At 42.0% G+C, this 24,213-nt stretch overlaps 1 protein-coding gene across 1 annotated transcript; it reads left to right on the top strand.

Moving 5' to 3' along the window:
* The first annotated feature begins 3,713 nt into the window (after window positions 1–3,713).
* On the top strand, window positions 3,714–24,213 carry ube2na (ubiquitin-conjugating enzyme E2Na). Its single transcript, XM_061677533.1, has 4 exons — window positions 3,714–3,816; window positions 19,374–19,620; window positions 19,930–20,070; window positions 22,991–24,213. Exons 1-4 carry the CDS (start codon window positions 3,787–3,789, stop codon window positions 23,026–23,028), a joined length of 456 nt encoding a protein of 151 aa, XP_061533517.1. The 5' UTR covers window positions 3,714–3,786; the 3' UTR covers window positions 23,029–24,213.

Consider the following 24,213-nt stretch of genomic DNA (forward strand, 5'->3'; position numbering starts at 1 on the left):
CTCACATTTTCCCTCTTTTTTTCTTCTTCCCTGTATTCTGGACATTCATTTTGACGTTTCCAGAGTTCTCTGGGGTCACATTTAATTTGCCATTTGCCCAACAGAGCGAGGAGTATACCAATCAGCCAGAGAGAGAGTATTTGTCATCATCATTGGTAATAATATTAATTGGGCATTTCTTGAAATTTGAATATATGTTGTCTATGTTTTCAATGTTATAAGTTAGTTGTGAAGTTATTGGAAATATGTGAAGTTTCCACACTTGAAAGAGATTAATTCAGTGACAGAAGATTTCATCAGGGTTTTACTCAATGACCACGCAACATTTTCCTTTTGTCTCTTTTTATTATAGCATTCAGTAGTTTAACAGTTCATAAAGAAGTTTCATTCCTTATATTTGTCTCTACCGATGACTTGCTTTAAGTGCATTGGCATCTGCATTTTAATTACCATAATTTCTCATGTATAGTGCGCATTTTCCCCCCCAAAAAATTGTTAAAAGTCGATAGTGTGCATTATACATAGGTATAGGAGAAAATGAAAAAGACTTTCACATTTTATAAATATATACCGCCATCTAGAGGTTATGAAAAAGTTGTACACTTTAATTCTAGTATGCTTAACTTCAGAATAATTATTTGAAAAAAATAACAAAATACAGATAATAATTCATGTTTTTATCATATTGGTAGAAGCAAAATCATGCATTGTAAAAATGCATTATACATAGGTAGAAGGGTTTTTCAGAATTTTGAGGTCAATTTTGGGGGTGCGGATTATACATGAGAAATTATGGTATTATTATAGTTTTTGTGAAGAAGTGAAAGTAGTCAGAGAGAAAAATGCAGCCCAATGGGGGGCACAAGCCAGTGCAAACTGTAGGCCCGGGTTGCAAAGGGTTGTGTCAGGATGGGCATCCGAGTTAAAACTTTGCCCAACAAATATGAGCGTTCATCCTAAAAATTCCGTACCGGATCGGGCGTCCATCCAATTTCAACACCGCTTATCCTGGTTAGGGTCGCGGGGCGCTGGAGCCTATCCCAGCTGACTTCGGGCAAAAGGCGGACTACACACTGAACTGGTCGCCAGTCAGTCGCAGGGCACATATAGACACGGACAACCATTCGCACTCACTTTCACACCATCACTGAGTGGGAACTGAACCCACGCTGCCTGCACCAAAGTCAGGCGAGTGTACCACTACACCATCAGTGACTCCAGATTGGACGTGGACCGGGTTAACAATGTCCGCCACCATCGGCGTCAACCTGCAGGGCGCCAGTGGAAATTCAGCGACAGTGGGTCAATGACGAAAAAGAGGTGGAAAGCGAGTTCTTCGGCAGAAGGAGAAGAGGACAGCACAAAGCCTAAAACTGAATGTGGGGACTTTGAAAGTTGGGACTATGATAGTGTACATTATTATTATTATTATATATTGTGTGTCTAGGAGAGCAGGTGGAAAGGCAGTAAGGCTAGAAGCTTAGGGGCAGGGCTCAAATTATTTTACCATCGTGTCGATGGTAAGTGAAATGTAGTAGGGGTTATTTTAAAGGAAGGGTTAGCTAAGAATGTCTTGGAGGTGAAAAGAGTGTCAGATCGAGTGATGAGGCTGAAAGTTGAAATTCAGGATGTTACACTATGTTTAATGTAATTAGTGGTTATGCCCCACAGGTCGGATGTGAACTAGGGATGAAAGAGAAATTCTTTCTGGAAGGAGCTGGACAAAGTAGTTCTGAGCATCCCAGAAAGCGAGAGAGTCGTGATTGGTGCAGATTGTAATGGACATGTTGGTGATGGAAACAGGGGTGATGAAGAAGTAATGGGTACGTTTGGTATCCAGGAAAGGAATTTGGAGGGACAGGTGGTGGTAGACTGCAAAAAGGATGGAAATGGCTGTAGCGAACACTTTCTTCCAAAAGAGGCAGGAACATAGGACGACCTACAAGAGCGGCGGTAGAAGCACGCAGGTGGATTACATTTTGTGCAGACGATCTAATCTGAAGGAGGTTAATGACTTTAAGGCAGTGGAGAGTGTGGCTAGACAGCATAGGATGGTGGTGTGTAAGATGATTCTGGTGGTGGGGAGAAAGATTAAGAAGACAAAGGCAGAGCAGAGAACCATGTGGTGGAAGCTGAGAAAGGAAGAGTGTTGTGCGGCTTTTCGGGAAGAGCTGAGACAGGTTCTCGGTGGACAGGAAGAGCTTCCAGACGACTCGACCACTACAGACAAGGTGATCAGAGAGATAAGCAGGAGAGTACTTGATGTATCTTCTGGTAGGAAAAGGGAGATGTAGACTTGGTAGTGGAACCTCGAAGTACAGGAAATCATACAAGGAAAGAGGTTAGCTAAGAAGAAGTGGGACACCTGACAGGACCCAGGAGAGGAGACAAGAATACATGGAGATGCGACATGGGGCGAAGGTAGAGGTGGCAAAGGCCAAACAAGAAGCATACGATGGCATGTATACCAGGTTGGACACTAAAGAAGGACAGAAAGATCATACTATTTGGCTAGACAGAGAGATAGAAATGGGAAGGATGTGCAGCAGGTTTGGGTGATTAAAGATAGAGATGGAAATTTTTTTGACTGGTGCCAGTCGTGTGCTGAATAGATGGAAAGAATACTTTGACAAGATGATGAATGAGGAAATGAAGGAACGGTCCAAGCAGGTTGGAAAGGGTGGAGGAAGGTCTCAGGTGTGTTGTGTGACAGAAGAGTCTCTGCTTGGATGAAGGGCAAAGTTTATAAAACAGTGGTGAGGCCAACCATGATGTACGGATTAGAGACAGAGGCATTGAAAAGACAACAGGAACCAGAGCCGCAGGTGGCAGAAATGAAGATGTTGAGGTTCTCTCAAGGAGTGACCAAGTTGGATAGGATTAGAAATGAGCTCATGAAAGGGATGGGCAAGTTTAGATGTTTTGGAGACAAAATTAGAGAGAGCAGACTTTGATGGTTTGGGCCATCCAAAAGAGAGAGAGTGAGTATATTGGTAGAAGGATGACGAGGATGGAGCTGCTGGGCAAGAGAGCTCGAGGAAGACCATCGAGAAGGTTGATAGATGTAATGAGGGAAGACATGAGGGCAGCTGGTGTTCGAGAGGAGGATGCAGGAGATAGGCTTACATGGAAAAGGATGACGTGCTGTGGCGACCCCTAACGGGACAACCCAAAAGGAAAAGAAGAAAATTACTCATTGTTTCAATTTTGAACACATAAAAGAACAAACACATTGTCATGATGTATTTACATTGTACCATGTTTTGCTATCAATGTATTCATGTAAAGAACTAATCTGTGTTAATTCCAAAACAAAGATGATAAGATTGTCTTGGACGACAAGTACGTTCCAGCTACGAGAGCCTGTGTTCTTCTGTGGCTGTGCAGACCAATCCGTGATTGGCATTTTCGTCCTTATGTTGGGCACTGAAAGATGTTGTCAGCTGTTGTGGAAGGGCCTAACCCTAAAACAATGATTTATGATTTTAATCCACTATTTAGAGGAAACATCCAAGGGCTCTATTGATATATTCATTCAAAATAATAATCAAAGGTAATTAGTTACATTGAGAAAGTAATTGAAATAGTTAAACTACTATTACATTTTCAACTGGGTAACTACAGTACATTTCCAAAATAATCTTCCCAAGATTGATCGTGTGCACAACAGATGGTTTCCTACCATCTGTGGTCATGACGCAGGGAACCCGGAAGTCGTAGGTGTGTGCGTGTGCTGTCAACGAGAGAGGAGGCACTGACTGAGCTAAAGCTCGCATTTAAGACAAGATGACAGGACTGCCCCGCAGGATTATAAAGGTAAACACTTCACATTCAAAAATGAGCCTGTGCGACTTTTGCGTTGTGGGTTTAACCCAGCATATTCGACCACATGCCCCAAATATCTAATACGGACTTTCTGTGCTAACGGTAGCATCTACCGCGACACCGTTAGTTGTCTGAAGTGACTTCCGTTTTCTTCCCCTGCGGGTATCGGTCAAACGTTTTGGTTAAAATATCAGCGGCTCTGCTCACCGTGTTGGTCGACGATAATAGTTAGAGTTATAATAAAATATGGGTTCTCGTTTATATCTGTTAAAAGATCGCTATAGGGACTGACGGTCTGCCTGGCTAAGCAGGCTAATGAAGCTAACCATGCTAAGCATGTCTATGTGTATTTAAAAACTAAAAGCTCGCCACGCCAACCCAAGCATTTTCTCTATAATGAGGTAATTTTCACGTTTTCATGTTTAGAAGTTGGGTGTCTTTCCTGTAATTTATTTGATCGTGCGGCCTTTTGGTGCAGTTTTACGTGGTAAAATGAATGTAGTTCTCGCAATACGGCTATGGGTGGACGCTTGTCACCAGTGTGTAATAAAGTTTTTATAGTCTTTAGAATCCACCCATCCATCCATTATCTGTACCACTTATCCTCACTAGGGTCGCGGGCGTGCTGGAGGCTATCCCAGCTATCTTCATCTTCGGGCGAGAGGCGGGGTACACCCTGAACTGGTCGCTAGCTAATCGCAGGGCATATAGAAACAAACAACCATTTGCACCTACGGGCAATTTAGAGTCATCAATCAACCTACCACGCATGTTTTCGGGAGGAAACCTGGAGAGAACCCACGCAGGCACGGGGAGAACATGCAAACTCCACACAGCCTGGACTGGGATTTGAACCCCGGTCCTCAGAACTGTGAGGCAGACGTGCGAACCAGTCGTCCACCGTGCCGACGTCTTTAGAATCAAACGTGAAAAATGAAAAGTTGTTGATCTGTTAGCTTTGTATTCTGTAAGGCCTCTTTCCACCGAGTACTACACTAACATGGGACGGTGTGTTGCATTAAAACGGTTTTGACGAATAAATTTTAGTTCAATATCTTGATTTACAAGCCGGCTTTGCCTTCTATTGTAATATTTGTATTTGGTGAGCTCTCAATGAATGACAAAAAAATATATTCATTACATTTACCCATACTTCTAATTTGGGGTATTTCACATTTTAGTGAATGTCTTCCAGCCAGACTCCATACATCTGTATCAAGACCCAGGGAATCAGGTTGAGCCGCACTATTCCGCTGTTTCCTTTAATCCAAATGTAACTGAATCACCTCATATAACAAGCTGGTTATCAGTGGAGGCCAGGATCGTTTGGATTGTAAACCCAAATTTACCTAAAGGTGTTGCAACTCAAATGCCCTATCCATTCATTACAAATGTGATCTTACTACAGTATATGGCTTAATTGCAGCACTTTAGGAACAGATCATATCTACTTAATTGCACATACTTTTATGCGTTGAGTGAAAGTATGCATGGATTACAAACTGCAATTTGAGTTCTGTGCTGTGCTTTATTGACTTATCAGTGGGAATTTTAGGTGCACATTGCTTCACCCACCAAGGTGCTGAGTAACCATAATAAGAAGCCAATCCCTATGTCTAAGATATTGAACCTTTTGATATGTTGTTGTGATAATCTGATATCTACTTTGAGCGTTCAACGACTGTGTTAAACATGAAATTGCTAAGTGACAAAACTAATTAGATTGGGCCAATTAATGTGCAGTGTTTTTCGGTGGCAGTGGTGACACCACCCAAATTTGCACTTAAGTCGGAATGCTCTCACTAACCTGTGCTAGCGCAGTAGTAAAGTCATTACAGTAAATATGTAACACTTCTACTGCACAATGTAGTTCATTGCTTGTCGTTCGTAACCTTGAAATGTCATAATTGCAGTAAATATTTGAAGGAAAAACATTTGTAGACCATAAATATAAACCTGTCAAATGCAAATCAATAAGTACGGCGAAGACCATCTTTTTCCGCATGACGACGACGTATTACGTCGTAGTACAAACTAGTTCATTGCTCACCATTTGTAACCTCGAAATGTCCTAATTACAGAGCTACCTTGACTTACGACTGCACCACCTTAGAAGTTTTTCTAGTTACGAGCTCTCGCTTAGTCGATTTATTTATTTATTTTTTTGCTTTGTGTTGTGAGCCATAATTTGAAGTATGAGCAATTGCATTAACATCCGGCCAGCATCCCGTATCGCACTCACAATTTGAGATAAGAGTGCTCAGTCACAGAACAAATTAAACTCATAAGGCAAGGTACAACTTTATATGAATGAAAAACACGTCTAGATCCTTCCATCCATCCATTTTCTGAACCGCTTCTCCTCACTAGGGTCGCAAGCAAATAAAAAACAGTCAGTGTGAACATGCCTTCTAGTGGCACGAGGTCACTGTGATGGATTTTTACGCCGCTGCGGAAAGTCATTGTGTGCCGCCCCAAAATGTTCTATGTCAGAGGATGCTAAAAACAAACAAAATTCAAAATGGCATGTCTAATCGCGTGTGGTAGTTTAGGCTCTGTATGCTGCAGTATTAAGGCAAAATACTTGTACATACAAAATCATCAATTCAAATGATCATAATCTCCACTAGACTGGAGCCATATATTTAATATGCTCTCACCACCTCTTTAAACTGTTAACCCCTTCTCAAATTCTTGTATTTTTTCAGTTTCCCCGCTTTAATGTTTAAGATCATCAAACAAATGTAAATATCAGATCCAGCCCAAATAAACAATAATATGTTTTTAAATTCAGATTTTATTTATTAAAGAGAAAAAACTATTCAAAGCTACCTGGCCCTGTGTGGAAAAAGTAATGCCCCCTCCCTTGTTAATTCATGAATTAACTGTGGCTAATCCAATTATTTCAGTTCATTTTCACTGAGCAAATCTGATTATCTCTTGACCTGTTCAATCAAGAAATCACTTAAAGGTCCCATATTTTAGCTATTTAGACCTCTGTAGAGTGACTCTCTAGATGGACTTAGCATAAAAGTGTCTATTAAAAACACTTTGGTTCTGTCATACTAGTGTCCAGAAAAGGCCCCTCTGACAGCTACTTCTGTTTGACCCAGTATTGTATCCGCTTTGTACATATTTTGGTCAGACCACCCCCTTTCCTCTGATTGGTTGCGTCCGTGTAGAAGACCCAACTGTCACTACTTGTGAGGGCACACGTGTTTATGTTGACAATGCTGGCTCGGGGGCGTAGAGGTCGGCAGAGATCTTTGCTGATGACATAGTTCAGCTTGAAAAATTCGAATGACCTGATTTCAGGCCTCTCGATAGAAAAGCGTCTGTGACTCAGGAATGCGTGGACGATTTTAATTCATATTTCACATTTACTGAGGCACCATAGAGCCTAGAAATAGTTGGTTTGGGGAAATATAGGAGCTTTAAATATAACCTGTTTGACAAAATTAAGTCAACCCAAAGATCTCCAACAGATGGAAAAAAAAAGCCACAATCCATATAAATTCTAAGAACAGACAACAAATGAAGTAATTGACATCTTTCACTCGGGAAAGGGTTACAAAGCCATTCCTAAAGCTATAGGACTACGGCGAACCACGGTGAGAGCCATTATCCTCAAATGGAGAAAACATTGAACGGTGGTGAACCTTCCTACAAAAATTACATCAAGTGCACGACGACGGCTGATCAAGAAGGTCACAAAGGAACCCATGACAATATCTAAAGAACTGCAGGCCTCCATTTCCTCAGTTAAGGTCAGTATTCTTAACTCAACAATAAGAAAGAGACTGGGCAAAAATCTAATGGATGGCAGAGTTCTCATGCAAAAACCACTGCTGACCAAAAAGAATATAAAGGCTCATTTTACTTGCATCTGAATGAGTCCAAAGACTTTTGGGACAATATCCCATGAACTGACGAGACGAAAGTTGGACTTTTTGGAGGTTGTGTGTGTCGTTAAATCTGGTATAAATGTAACACAACATTTCAGGAAAAAAAACATCATAACAACAGTCAAACATGTTGGTGGTAGTGTGATGGTCTGGAGATGCTTTGCCTGGCTGACTTGCTGTGATTGATGGAACCGTGAATTCTGCTCTTGACCAGAAAATCCTGAAGGAGAGTGTTCGGCCATCAGTTCGTGACCTCAAGCTGTAGCACACTTGGTTTCTGCAGTAGGACAACAATCCAAAACACACCAGCAAGTCAACTTCTGAATGTTTTAAAATAAAAATGAGGTTTTGGAGTGGCCTTGTCTAGGTCTGGATTTGAATCCGATTGAAATGCTGTGAAATGACCATAAAAAGGCCGTTCATGCTTGAAAACCCTCCATTGTTGCTGAATTATAAAATATTTTACCAGGCCCCAGGAATCTAGCCAAGAGAAATGTGAGGACCCACTGCTAGGGTTGTGCATCGTTTGAATTTGAGCAATTCCGATTCCAAACAATTCTCAATTCTGATTCGTTTAGGGGGCTGGGTCAAAAATGTTTGCATGGTTTAAAAAAAGGGTCTCTAAATTATGAATATCCATTTTCTTAGCAGTCGCAGCATAGACTAAAATGATCATTTGACTCGAGGTTCTTTATAACCAGTATCAATATCAAACCTATGAGCTGAAGGGCAATGTGTGTGGAACTAACCAAAGTGACTTAACCTTTATTCATGTTTCAGCTAAAAGTTAAATATAGCATTGTTAAAATAGTTGTGACTGTTTTATCATGTCACATGGTTTATATATGCAACTTTTACCTAGACTTTCTGTTTTAAGCTTGTAGCTTTTTATTTTGAAGGGTACTCAGCATTTTGGCACAAAAAGTAACTTCACACGACAACGGTAAATTTTGAAAACAAAAGTAAACCTAGGTGGCAAGAAAAAGAGCAATAAATGGAGCAAAATACTATGAAACATTGATTCCTTTACCTACCCACTGATGAGACACAAGGTTAGTGTTTGTGATACTGTGGGAAAACCTCTTTGTGAATTTTGTTCCAATTCATTGTGATGTATAGTTGCTAGTTGACCTTTGGTGAAGTTTTAGCTCAATGTTAAGCTTTCTTTTTCTGTCATCGACTCTTACATTGGTTTTAAGACTAAAACGCTGAAAACCATCAGTGCAAAAGTGCATCCAACCATCTACCTTGTTTGTTGCCTCAATGTTGGAATAGATGTATTTTATTGTTTCACTCACTCAATTTGACTTGACTGAAGTTCTGCGTGGTGCAGGCTGAGCCTCGGCACGGGAGGGAGCACGTCAGACATCTACACATCATCTAAGCCTCCTTTGTACAATATAATCTTAATCTTAAATGTTGCATTGAGGCAACTGACTGGTCATTTATTTTACCAAAGTTAAGACACACTTTTGTTCGCTGCCACCGTTGAGCACAACCACGTATTCGTGCGTGTTGTTCTTCGTTGGTTTTCGACACTTTTTTCTTTGGGGTTGGTGGACTGTAGGCATCGAAACTGTGAACCGACATTTTTTAATTTGAAAGATTTCGGGAGAACCAGAATGTTAGTCCCGGTTCCAATCGGTTCTCAATTCGCGATGCCCAACCCGACCCACCACCCAGCCTATTACTATGGTTACCAGGTGCCCGACTGGCGACCATTATCTCTGTACCGTGATCGTGTGGGGTGGGGGTGGGGCGAGACGGTCACGGAGCATTGATGACCTGCAACCGTCACCCCCACGCAGGTTACCCAGCTCCCCAAAGAATGTGCGAATGTACAGTGAGTACGGAAATTATTCAGACCCCCTTAAAATTTTCACTGTTATATTGCAGTCATTTGCGAAAATCATTTAAGTTCATTTTTTTCCTCATTAATGTACACACAGCACCCCATATTGACAGAAAAAAATTAATTGTTGAAATTTTTGCAGATTTATTAAAAAAGAAAAACTAAAATTTCACACAGCCATAAGTATTCAGACCCTTTGCTATGACACACATAGATTTAACTCTGGTGCTGTCCATTTCTTCTGATCATCCCTGAGATGGTTCTACACCTTCATTGAAGTCCAGCTGTGTTTGATTATAATGATTAGACTTGATTAGGAAAGCCACACACCTGTCTATAAGACCTTACAGCTCACAGTGCATGTCAGAGCAAATGAGAATCATGAGGTCAAAGGAACTGCCTGAAGAGCTCAGGGACAGAATTGTGGCAAGGCAAACAAAATTCTGCTGCACCTAAGTTTCCTAAGAGTACAGTGGCCTCCATAATCCTTAAATGGAAGACGTTTGGGACGTCCAGAACGCTTCCTAGAGCTGCCCGTCCTCCCCAGCCCGACACTGCCCTGCCCCAGCTGACGGTTGTATGATGCATTAAAATTGGACCAGACCGGAGACCAGCACAGATGTGCCAGGACCCGGCCCGGCGTCCTCCCCATCATACCTCGTGCCAGGCCCCTCCATGGGGACCCTATGGGGCGACAACCACGGCGGCATTCCCCAGGAAGAGGGAAGTGGTGCAGCAGCACGGCCCCCAGTCCCCACCCGGAGACCAGGACGAGGCCTCCGGAGTAGGGCCTGCGGGCACCCAGGAACCGAGAGCAGCTCCGGGGCTGGCCCGCCCCCAGGAGGGCAACAGGGACAAAACCCGACTCAAGAGGAGGAGGGGGAAACAGACCCAGCATCTCCAGAGGCCCACACCGCAGATGCGGGGCTAGAAGGATAGACGTTCAAGTACATGGAAGTGACCCTATGGCGTGAACAGGAGTCTAAAATGAGAAGATATGATTTGGTCACATTACCAAATCATAGTGGGCGACCAACATCAACTCCGTCCTCAAAAAGGCCCAGCAGAGAATGTACTTCCTGCGGCTTTTGAGAAAGCACGGCCTGCCACCGGAGCTGCTGAGACAGTTCTACACAGCGGTCATAGAATCAGTCCTGTGTTCTTCCATCACAGTCTGGTTTGATGCTGCTACAAAAAAGGACAAACTCCGACTGCAACGGACAATCAAAACTGCTGAAAGGATTGTCGGTACCCCCCTACCCACCATTGAGGACTTGCACGCTGCCAGAACTAAGACAAGGGCGTGCAAAATCTTCTCGGACCGTCTGCACCCCGGTCACCAGCTCTTTCAGCTCCTTCCCTCAGGTAGGCGCTACTGATCAATGCAAACTAGAACTAGTAGACATTCCAACAGCTTCTTCCCTCTTGCGATCAACTTCTTAAACACCTAACCTATAATTCCATTACAGCAAGTTGGCAATTTTTTGACTTGAGTTCGTTGTCACATTTCTGTTGGGGCCAATTATGTATTACTCGTGCACTCACTGTAGTTGTCTCGCCATGCTGCACTATTTGCGTATTGTTGGATTTATCTTGCCCAACATTATAAAAAATAGACACAAAAGAAATGAAGACGCTGGTTTCTTTTTCTCATGAGGAGGGCATATGGGAGATTGTTCAGATTACAGCCTCTCAACACGCTCTAAACAATCTCTCCCGTCGCTCCTGCATTTATTTGAAAATAGGGAGGTTTCTAAGTTTACAAGACACAACACACTAAGGGGAGGGTTTCAAGGTGAAAACATGGCACCAACACCTGCCACGTCCTTCTCTCAGATGATTCCTGCTGAGTCATCTTCTTGAAGGCGAGACATCTTTCTTTCTAAAAATTGTCCATAATACTAATGCAAGATAAGCAAATAAATGATAACTTCTACAATATATCCAACACATATACTGGCCACTCATGCCAGAGTAGCATCTGCTCCATTTGCACACTGTTTGAGGAGTATCTGTAACATTTGCACAACCAACATTGTCCCAGATGATCGCACTACTAGTCACTTTAAACCGCATACACTCCTTGAAGTCTCAGCGCCCTTTGCTCAATGGTCATTGCACCGGACTATTGCAATATTAGTCATTCGAACTGCTCTAAGTGCTAGAGGACTCTGCATCTTTTTGCACAATTGTTTTTTGTCAATGTCTTTATGTCTCCAAAGTGTTCTGTAAATTGACTGTCTGTTGTACTCGAGCGGCTCCAACTACCGGAGACAAATTCCTTGTGTGTTTTGGACATACTTGGCAAATAATGATGATTCTGATTCTGACATTACACATTACATTATATACGGCGGCACAGTGGTCAACTGGTTAGCACATCTGCCTCACAGTTCTGAGGACCTGATTTCAAATCTGGCCTTGCCTGTGTGGAGTTTGCATGTTCTCCCTGTGCCTGCGTGGGTTTTCTCCGGGTACTCCGGTTTCCTCCCACATCCCACAAACATGCATGCCAGGTTAATTGAAGACTCTAAATTACCCGTAGGTGTGAATGTGAGTGTGAATGGTTGTTTGTTTATATGTGCTCTGTGATTGGCTGGCGACCGGTTCAGGGTGTACCCCCCTCTCGCCCAAAAATAGCTGGGATAGGCTCCGACACGCCCGTGACCCTAATGAGGATAAACTGTACAGAAAATGGATGGATTACATTACATACATTTCTGTATGACATTCTTTCCCAGGGAGACAATAATCAAGGTTCACCATTTTAATGAAAGGTGACCAGTTTTTCTGAGTTATCCATTTGGTTATTACGTTTTGCAGAAATATTTTCTAGTGTTATATACTCTATGACAAGATTTTGCCAGTGTTTAATGTTGCCACAGCATATCTGATGATCTTTCACAGCACACTAATGTGCTGGGGCACAGTTATTGGGTATCCCTGCTTTAAACGACACATCAGGAGGGCAACATTATTATTATTATTATTATTTAGTATTATTATTATTATTTAGTTTAGTTTTTTGTTTTTAGTTTAATACCTTCTGGTTAAACTTTTATTATGACTGACAGTTTGAACTCGAGAGCAATTTATTATATTTTGTTTTGATGTAGACCTAGATTGTGTTTGACTTTGGAGGTGCCACTGTACTCATCCCACAGAAGAGTGAGAGGTAGCCTTGTATAGAGAAGAGTGAAAGATAGCCATGTATAGAGAAGAAAGCCTCATGGGAACAGAAAGATGTAAGCTGTACAGGTGAGTGACTAAGCCGGCAACAGACTGACATTGGTGGGAAAAGGTGAGAGAGTTGGAGCACTTGAGCCTTTGGACCGTGTGACTGGTACTGGGAGCCCCTCGTGTCTGTGTTTTCACTGCATGGTTTTGTCTGTGGGTTATCTAAAACATTTCAGGAATTTCACTCTAAGCTGCATTCAGGAGAAGCGTTTCAAAAACAAGTACGGTAGCTATTTTGGATTCCTCTGCATTCATTCCTATTTCGCTGTTTCTGTCATTGTCACCTACAGTATGATGGACAGCACATGAATTTTACAGACTGTATTAGATTAAGACTGAAAAGCAGGACATGGTCTAAAGAGGAGCTTTGTGTATTCGTGCAGTTATTGTTGTGTGTTAGTGTATTAGTATAATCGTTTGTTGGATTTAATTTCAGGATAGGGATTGCATAGTTGACTTTACAAACCAGAAAACTTCAAAGATTTTGTGTTGTCTCGGTAATTTCGCTGTGGTTGCTAGCAGGGAGTAACCAACTTTGCTGCAGTGGCTGATGGGTATGGAAGTACCAGTAATGGTATCCTGTGGCATGGAAGCTTAGATCGGTGTCACCTCTAAAAGACCGTGACATACTGCCCACACTCTTGATATTGATAGCACTTAGGCACAAAGGCAGACACTTCCCCGTCTTTTATTTTGACAATGACATCCACCTTAAAGTCTACCTCTACACTACTCACCAGTATTTTTAGAACTTAGAAATTTTGCAGCTCTGATTATGAAGAAAACCTAAATCAGGTTAAAGAAAGTAAAAACTATGTGAACGATTAACCCTCTGTACTGCCACTCTTAAGTAACTCTTGATTGTCATCTCTGCAATACGACAGAACAAATGCAGATATCATGGGCTTTGACTCACACATAATTGCTGAGCTTACCTTTAGGTGAAACCTAATGGTCATGTATTTCAAATGACCTTTTTCAAAGGGGGGGGGGGAAAAATGTTTTATTTTTTTTACCGAATAGTGGCACTGGTTTCACTTTGCTTCTAAAAATTCATCAAGGTCAGTATTACTGCAGGTTGCTTTGCGTTGAGTTTATGTGAGAAATATTAAATGCATTAAATATTCTTTTAGATAAGAACTTTAGGAACACAGTGTGTAATGTTTATAACAGTGTGTAACGTTAATAACGTCATCTGTACTGCCACGCTAAGTAACTCTTGATTGTAGTCACTGCAAAACGACAGAACAAATGCAAATATCATGGGCTTTGACATCTGCCTTATCATTGCACTACATTTAAAAAAAAAAAATGCAATCAGTTTTCATTGCAAAATTAAACGTTAAATATGCCTGTGAATATTCTCATTCAACCAGGTCATGTCATTCTTAAGGCATTGAATCGGTCGTAACTGGACTGTTCTGGTTGTCTGAGAAGATGTTTCGCTTCTCATCCGAGACGCTTCATCAGTTCATGCAACAAAGGTTAGTTAGGAGACTCGTCCAGGGGTGTCAAACTCATTTTTGCCCAAATCCGCATGCCAGGTCACCACACCAATGACCATTTATGAAGTACGGAAAAACTATCGTGTCGGTTTTTTTATCGAACGATAAGTTGATATAGTAATTATCGTGACAGGTCTAATGATAGTAGTAATAATAATAATAATAGCAATTATTATTATTACATATATTAAGATTGGTAGCACTGTGAGCGTATATTGCGTGGAGTGGAGGCACACAGTTGAAAGGACGTGTCACTGTTCTGTCATTTCAAAGACGACCTAGGTTCGTGTGTTTTGAAAACCGGTTTCGATACAAAATTACAGCCCTGTCGGGCGGGATCCCACCACCTCCAAAATGACAACTTTTCAGGAAAAAAAAAAAAGACATCTTGCTTGAGTTTCCAAGCATTTTATTCAAGTTAGTATTATACTTCATGTTCCTATCATATACCGTTGCACTCTCACATTAACACAACTAGCACCCCAAAATTATGTTCAATCTTGAATATGCTGAATGAACGGTAATTTAGTAGGGTGGGTGTCATCTATTCTAAATGATCTAAATTATACAAACGGCAGTGGGCGCCAGACGTCCTCAATACTCGCGCAAAACAAGCAATCATATACTGTTGCACTTGCAGCTAGCACCCCAAAATTATGTTCAGTTGTTAATTTACTATGCTGAAAAATTGCTAATTTATTAAGTGCCATTGACTAAAATGGTGAACATGTTACCAGTCAGCCGTGCACAACAAAGGCCGCAGAGGTCACGCGACGCCACCACCCTACAGAAAGGAAACGGCTGTGTCACGTCATCCATCCAAACTCGTTTCAAAGATCTTAGAGGCATTAGTGATGCAATCAATGCAACATTGAGCTGACGAAACCCATCTTTCATCGATGAAGGGCATTCAGAGGACAGTTTGAATCGAGCAGGGGTGTCAAACTCATTGTAGTTCAGGGGTCACATAAAGCCCAATTTGATGTCAAAGGACAACTAAAATCTTACAAAAAAAAAAGACCAGATATAATTTAAAAAGTATGTTTTTCCCCTTTGTCTGTATGCAAAACATCAGACAATTTTAAAAAATATTGAATGATATTTTTTTTAAATCATTTTACAAAACGATGTCAGATTTCTTGATTATTTTGTTCAGTTTGTCATCTACAATGTGTGCGGGCCATATGTTTAACACTGCTGGAATAGAGGATAATCAGTTAGTGACCATAGGGGTAGTGCTATCCCCAACTACTGTCTTGGCATACATATCATAGCAAAGGATCGGTTAAAGGATCGGTTTGACAACATGGTTATGGAACTTTTTAAAAAAACAGATAAGTTCTAGTTCGTAGCTTGAGAACAAGGTTATGAGGTAGATGTAGGAATTTTTTAAACTGACTCTCCTTTGTAATGTGCATTACCACCACCTACAGAGCTAAGGTGGGGTGCGGCTGCTCAAATTTACAACTCAATTTATTTTACCTTAACATCAGAACACATTTACAATTATATCTGTTTCTCTCTCCATTTGACTTATTTCTCTCATTGACTTGACTATTACACGACCCACTTAAGCAACCACATCCTGGGCTGGTTATTCTAGCATCTTCATGTCAAAGCAAGAGCCTTTCTGAATCACTGCTCTTTACTGCTAAAATTGTGGTGCAAAAAAGTGGTATCCCGAGGCGATCTTGGAGATCGGAAATCGGTCCGATGTCAGCACAAAAAAAAAGTATCTGATCGGACTGCATCGAAAGTCTCCAATTTTACAACTCTTATACAAGCGGTCCATTCCATACTCCATTCCAGCACTTTTAAGTATTACACCTATTGAGTGTTCAAATATATCACAGACTTGGTTTCTTTCTTCATTTTTGTTCACAAAAAAATCGCTAGCTCAATGCAAAAACAATGAATGAAAAACTCAGTTGGCGAGCTAAGGGAAATTAGCATCAAACTCGCGGCATTAATATCTCAAATAATGAATAGTGGTACACAAACGGTCTATAAACTCAAAAGAGGCAATATAACAATACTCACTGGCATATATTCTTCAAACTTTCAAAATATTCAATCATGACTTTCTTTGTGACCGCAAGTGTGCATCTCATTGCGTGCACCACACTGCCCTCAGAGGTCAAGACGTACACTGCAGTACTTTATTTAACTTATTGGTTAATCAAAATCAGAATCATCTTTATTTGCCAAGTATGTCCAAAACACACAAGGAATTTGTCTCCGGTAGTTGGAGCCGCTCTAGTACAACAGACAGTCAATTTACAGAACACTTTGGGGACATAAAGACATTGACAAAAAACAATTGTGCAAAAAGATGCAGAGTCCTCTAGCACTTAGAGCAGTTCGAATGACTAATATTGCAATAGTCCGGTGCAATGACCATTGTGCAAAGGGCGCTGAGACTTCAAGGAGTGTATGCGGTTTAAAGTGACGAGTAGTGCGATCATCTGGGACAATGTTGGTTGTGCAAATGTTACAGATACTCCTCAATCAGTGTGCAAATGGAGCAGATGCTACTCTGGCATGAGTGGCCAGTATATGCAAATAGTGCAGCATGGCGAGACAACTACAGTGAGTGCACGAGTAATACATAATTGGCCCCACAGAAATGTGACAACGAACTCAAGTCAAAAAATTTCCAGCTTGTTGTAATGGAATTATAGGTTAGGTGTTTAAGAAGTTGATCGCAAGAGGGAAGAAGCTGTTGGAATGTCTGCTAGTTCTAGTTTGCGTTGATCGGTAGCGCCTACCTGAGGGAAGGAGCTGGAAGAGCTGGGTGCAGACGGTCCGAGAGGATTTTGCACGCCATTGTCTTAGTTCTGGCAGCGTGCAAGTCCTCAATGGTGGGTAGGGGGGTACCGACAATCCTTTCAGCAGTTTTGATTGTCCGTTGCAGTCGGAGTTTGTCCTTTTTTGTAGCAGCACCAAACCAGACTGTGATGGAAGAACACAGGACTGATTCGATGACCGCCTTGTAGAACTGTCTCAGCAGCTCTGGTGGCAGGCCGTGCTTTCTCAGAAGCCGCAGGAAGTACATCCTCTGCTGGGCCTTTTTGAGGACGGAGTTGATGTTGGTCGCCCACTTCAGGTCCTGAGAGATTGTAATTCCCAGGAACTTGAAGGTCTCGACGGTTGACACAAGGCAGCTGGACAACGTGAGGGGCAGCTGTGGCGAAGGATGCCTCCTGAAGTCCACGATCATCTCTACAGTCTTGAGCGTGTTCAGCTCCAGGTTGTGTCGGCCGCACCACAGCTGCAGCCGCTCCGCTTCCTGTCGATATACAGACCCGTCACCGTCCTTGATGAGGCCGATGACAGTGGTGTCATCTGCAGACTGCAGGAGTTTGACAACCGGGTGCGTTGAGGTGCAGTCATTTGTGTAGAGAGAGAAGAGCAGCGGAGAGAGGACACAACCTTGGGGCGCCCCAGTGCTGATGCTGCGTGTGGATGAGGTGGCCTCCCCCAGCCTGACCTGCTGTGTCCTGCCCGTCAGAAAGCTGTAAATCCACTGGCATATGGCAGGTGAGACGCTGAGCTGGAGAAGCTTGGTTGAAGAGTTCAGGGATGATGGTGTTGAACGCTGAGCTGAAGTCCACGAACAGGATCCTCGCGTAGGTCCCTGCACTGTCGAGGTGTTCTAGGATGAAGTGCAGTCCCATGTTGACTGCATCATCCACAGACCTGTTCGCTCGGTAGGCAAACTGCAGGGGGTCCAGCAGGGGACCTGTGACACTCTTGAGGTGGTCCAGCACGAGACGTTCGAAGGACTTCATGACCACAGATGTCAAAGCGACAGGCCTGTAGTCATTCAGACCAGAGATTGCAGGTTTCTTGGGGACTGGAATGATGGTGGAGCTTTTGAAACAGGATGGAACTTCGCACATTTCCAAAGATCTGTTAAAGATCTGAGTGAAGACTGGAGCGAGCTGGTCCGCGCAGACTTTGAGGCAGGATGGGGACACATGGTCCGGGCCTGCCGCTTTGTTAATCTTCTGTTGTTTGAAGATGCGTCTCACATCCTGTTCATGGATGGTTAACGCAGAAGTCAGAGGTGTGGTTGTGGTCGCGGGTGCGGCCAGGTGGGTGTGTGGTGTGAAACTGTCCTTTTCAAATCTGCAGTAGAAGGTATTCAAGTCGTTGGCTATTTTTCTCAGCTTGGGGGGATCGTCGCTTGTAATTAGTCAGCGATTGGAATGCATGCCAGACTGATTTAGAGTCGTTCGTGCTAAACTGTTTTTCCAACTTTGCTGCATAGATCCTCTTTGCAATGTTAATTTCTTTAGTAAGCTGGTTTCTATCTCGATTATACAGGGCCCTGTCCCCGCTCTGATATGCATCTTCCTTAGCTTGGCGAAGCTGCTTAAGTTTAGCAGTGAACCACGGCTTGTTGTTGTTGAATGTCCGAAATGATTTTGTTGGTACACAAACTTCTTCACAGAAACTGATATAGGATGTGACAGTGTCCGTATATTCATCCAGGCTGCCAGCTGAATTTTCAAAGACACTCCAGTCTGTGCAGTCTAAACAGCTTTGAAGTTCCATCTTGGCTTCATTGGTCCACTTTTGACTGTTTTCACTGTAGGCTTCCCACATTTAAGTTCTTGCCTGTACGTCGGTATTAAGTGAATTAAGCAGTGATCAGACGAGGCCAGGGCTGCACGAGGTATAGCACGGTATGCGTTTTTTGCCGTAGTGTAGCAGTGGTCTAAAGTATTATTTTCCCTGGTAGGACAGTCGATTTGCTGCGTGTATTTAGGGAAACGGGTCAGTTTTTCCTCATACCTGCTGTTGCTGATTATTGTTCTCTGTTTGAGTAATATCACTTGATGAAGCCTTTTCTAATATTCCATACTACAAAATAAATATAATATAGTATAATGACTCTGTATCGGCCAAAACTCAAGGCTGCAATATTGGTATCGGTTCTGAAGTGAAAAAGTTGGATCGGGACATCCCTACTAAAAAATAGAAAGTGTTGTGTGTGACAGTTTTGTATTGATAATTGTGCTCTGTTTTGTTTTGATTTCCCAGGAAACTCAGCGCTTGTTTGCAGAGCCTGTTCCAGGTATCCAGGCAGAGCCAGATGAGAGCAACGCTCGCTATTTTCATGTGGTGATTTCTGGGCCCCAAGACTCACCTTTTGAGGGGGGTACATTTAAACTAGAACTCTTTTTACCTGAGGAATATCCGATGGCAGCACCTAAAGTGCGCTTCATGACTAAAATATATCATCCCAATGTAGACAAACTGGGAAGAATATGTCTAGACATTCTGAAAGGTAAGTCAGAATTAATGATTAATTTTCATATTTACAGTTAACAGTGTTTAGATTACTTTCCTGCCAACTGATTGAAAATCAGGTCTTTAACAAACATTGTTTTGGCTTTTGGAACAAAGTTTGTTACTCTAGGGAATCGTGTTGACAATTTGTTCTGCGATAGTTGATGTGCAGATGAATTGAGAGTTTTGCCAGTGTAATCTGGCAAAACTGTAAGGCCAAAAGGCCTTTTGAATTAAACTTTCACTGGGTTTAAGACTCTGACAGCTGCCCCCCCCCCCTTTTTTTTCCCCTCTATTCTTATTTCAGATAAATGGTCACCAGCTCTGCAGATCCGCACAGTGCTTCTGTCAATCCAGGCTTTACTAAGTGCGCCAAACCCAGATGATCCCTTAGCAAATGATGTTGCAGAGAAGTGGAAGACCAATGAAGCTGAAGCTATAGAGACAGGTAAAACCTGCCAGAACCAAATGAAGTTATTTACTGTAGGTTCCTTCTGGATCTTGCTTAGTGTTCTCTGACTTTTATCTCCTGTGGGATTAAAGTACATCTGGTACGACTCATGGGCCTCATCCGGCCTGTCCACTGTTAATGACTGGTCTTTGTAGTCTTTATCAAGTCAAAACGAAACAACGCACTGATTTTATTTTTAGCACAGTGCTTTAATTTTCATGTGCTCATATGTGGCCAGTATAAGTGAGTAAAAACAACTACAGACCCATTCAAAAAGTAGAATATCATGGAAAATTTTATTTCCATAATTCCATTCAATAAGTTAAACTTTCATATATTATAGATTCAGGAATCCCTTTGCTTTAATCACTGCCTGGATGCGCCATGACATTGAGGCAATCAGCCTGTGGCATTGCCTGGGAGTTATGGAAGCTCAGATTTCTTTGATGCTTGCTGTCAGTTCTTCTTTGTTTTTGGGTCTAGTGCCCCTCATTTTCCTCTTGATAATACCCCATAGATTCTCAATGGGGTTTAGGTCCGGCAAGTTGGCTGGCCAGTCAAGCACTGTGATGGCATGGGCATCAAACCAGGTTTTGGTGCTTCTGGCAGTATGGGCAGGGGCCAGTTCCTGCACCTTCTCCATACAGATCCTCTAAAACACAGGTGTCAAACTGGTGACCCGGCCCGCCACATCATTTTATTTGGCCCGTGAAAGCAAATCAAAATTGCTCATTGTGTTCTGGTGTAATACCATTGAGATATTTGCAAGCATTGTTTTTGTTACCAATCTCCCTTTGAAAAGAAATGTAATAGTTGAAAAACATGTTTTTATAAGTTTCTGATTTCAAAACTGGCTATTCATCAATGTGTTGTGTATACTGTATGTAATTACAGTATAGGAGGTAAGCTTTCATTTATATGAGTTCACAGTTGTAGCGGCCCTCCGAGAGAAGTCATAACTACGATGTGGCCCGTGACAAAAATGAGTTTGACACCCGTGCTCTAAAACATTCTGGTAGACTGTTGCGGTGAGCTTGAATTTAAGAAAGCAGAGTTTACCAACACCGGCACTGGACATTGCACCCCAAAACATGACTGACCGTGGATATTTCACACTGGACCTCAAGCAACTTGGGTTTGGTTCTTCACCCATCTTCCTCCAAACCCTTGGACCTTGATTCCCGGATGAAAGGGACACTTAGCTTTCATTTTGAAAAGCAAAAGTCCAGTCCTTCTTCTCCTTGGTCCAGTTGAGACGCTTCCTACGTTGGCTCAGGCTCAGAAGTGGTTTGATCCAAGGAACCCGACACTTGTAGCCCATCTGCCGGATGCGTCTGAATGTAATGTTTTTTTAAGCTGTGACTCCCGCCTCATTCCACTCTTTCTGGATCTCTGCTAGATTGTTGAGTCTTCTCTGTTTGATAATCCGCTGAAGCCCACGGTCATCTTTTTTGCTGGTGCATCTTCTCCTGCCACATTCTGTCCTTCCACTAGACTTTTCATTTATATACTTGGACACAGCACCGTCCTTAGCTATGAACCTTTGTGACTTACCCATCCTACGGAGTGTATCAATGATGGTCGTCTGGCCAGTTGTCAAGTCTGCAGTCTATGGAACCCAACTGAGACAATTGAATCAAAATAAAGCAATTTAATGACACCGAGGGAAACCTGTGCAGGTACTTTGAGTTTAGTAGATGATTAGTGTGTGACACTCAGTTTAACACATTTATGGCCTGCTGATTTCTTGACAGTATTAAAATTTTGTGAATTGGAATCCCCAGTTATGTAAAAATAAACAAATAAATACTTGAAATTGTTTAAATTGTGGGCCCTGAATCTATAATCTATGAAAGTTTAACTTTTTGAATGGAATTATGGAAATAAATAAACTTTTCGATGATATAAAATTTTTTTGGAAAGGGTCTTGTGTTTGCTGTGGCCAACTTAATTGCTATATTTAGCTACTTTTGCAACCCCTCAAGTAGCCTCTTGTAACTATCCATCCATCCATTATCCGTACCACTTATCCTCACAAGGGTCGCAGGCGTGCTGGAGCCTATCCCAGCTATCTTCGGGCGAGAGGCGGGGTACACCCTGAACTGGTCGGCAACTAATCGCAGGGCACATATAAACAAACAACCATTCGCGTGCACATTCGCACCTAAGGGCAATTTAGAGTTTCCAATCAACCTCCCATGCATGTTTTTGGGATGTGGGAGGAAACCGGAGTGCCCGCAGAAAACCCATCCAAGGCACGGAGAACATGCAAACTCCACACAGGCGGGGCCGGGATTTGAACCCCGGTCCACAGAACTGTGAGGCAAATGTGCTAACCAGTCTTACACCGTGCCGCCCTGTTGTAACAATTTAAAAAATAATAATAATAATAATTTAAAAAGCGGTGACCAACAATGCTAACAGTGGTTGTCATGTTAGCATTGTCATTTCCCGAACCATGGAGGGAGGAGGGGGATTTGCCCTGATAGTTGAATTATTTGGGAGTCCCATGTAGGAAAGACTAATATGAGTTAGTGGCTGTTGCTCAAATTGCTTATTTGAAAAAAATCCATCCACCCTTTTTTGCATTTTCCAGGCTCTTTTGCTGAAATATATTTTTTTTGCATAAGTCTCATCTGCTGTCTTAGCGGCATTTTGTGATGCATTTGAGAGCAGTTTGGAAAAACATGTTACGACATTTGAAAGAGGAATTTCATTGTTTTAATGGCTGTTAAATTTTGGCCAGATTTGGAAAGTCCCCACCTCAACTTCACCACAGTTAGTTTTCAATGAATTTTGGCACACAAGTCTGAGGTCAAAAATGACAGACTAGCCAATTTCCTGAGAGTGCAGCAGTAAAAATAATTTTGGAAATGTTCTTTGTGATTTTTTTAATACTGTCTTTCCCCCTCTACAGCGAAGTCATGGACCAGACTTTATGCAGGAAACAAATGAAGCGACGAGCAGCCTGTCAAGTGAAGACACAGACGGAAGTCAAGTCTGAACACAAGTCCTCCTGTTCTGCCAATACCTCTTTTATTTGTATTTGAAGGACACAGTCAAATTAAAAACATATACATGCACACACAAGCCCACATATGCTATAAATAAACATGAATATAATGAAAAGGGAAAAACTGCTGACAATTAGTAAATGCATTATAGTAAAATGACTCATCTTTGTCCTAATTAACTCACCACTGTTTGCTCAGAGGTTTAGGTCTGTCACCTGGCTTTCTTCGCACGTCAATAGTCGGTCAACTGCTGCTTTTTTTAGCTTTTGAAGAGGGAAAAACTTGCATCCCACATCTTTACTGAGGGCGGACAGAGCAGTGGAATGTGGTGAGGAAATAACTAGCTGTGGCCAGTAAGATATGTTTATGTTTATTTTAACTTTGTTTTCCTTTGTCACTGTTAATTAAAAGCAAATAACAACGACTAATAGTTATTGCCTCTGTAGTGTAGTGTAACGCCAACCTGGAAATGCAGTGTTGGTCTGGCCAATCACAAAACAGCTCTACTTATTTAACTCACAGATAATAGGACTGACAGCCAAAACAGAGCCTTTTACTGTTACACATCACATACATCACCATCACTTTTAAACCACTTCTAGCCAGAACTGTGTTATATGCTTGTCAATACTGTGGGGAGTTAAGATGGACATTATGGCCCTTGACTTAGTTTGACCTTTTTGTTTGTTTGTGTGTTTAATTTTAGAATATCAAGTCCTGTTGTATTTTTTTCTCCGTGCAGTCATACTAAACTCCTCTCAGCCTTTTTTTTTCTTGTGCATTGTCAGTCTGACACGACAAGACTCAGTTGTGTATGACCTTCCTCCCAGTGGGATTTACACCACCAAGCAGGGGTTCTATTTGAGTTTTCACCTTATTTAGTAATAAGTCAGGATTGGAATGGCATATGTGATTCTGGGGTGTGGTGTGATCATTGTCCTCAATTTAGGTCGGTGTATGATTTGACACCTGACGTTTATGGCCGCAAAGTCAAGTTACCTGTAAATGTATTATTTTTTTGTGATCATCTAGGGAGGAATATTTTTCCTGTTCTGAGAATGAAGGAAAACGATCATCTGCATACATTTCAGTTCTGTAAATAAAATCAGTTAGTTATTAAACACTT

This window comes from Phycodurus eques, chromosome 5, assembly GCF_024500275.1.
Source record: "Phycodurus eques isolate BA_2022a chromosome 5, UOR_Pequ_1.1, whole genome shotgun sequence".
Lineage (NCBI taxonomy): Eukaryota > Metazoa > Chordata > Actinopteri > Syngnathiformes > Syngnathidae > Phycodurus > Phycodurus eques.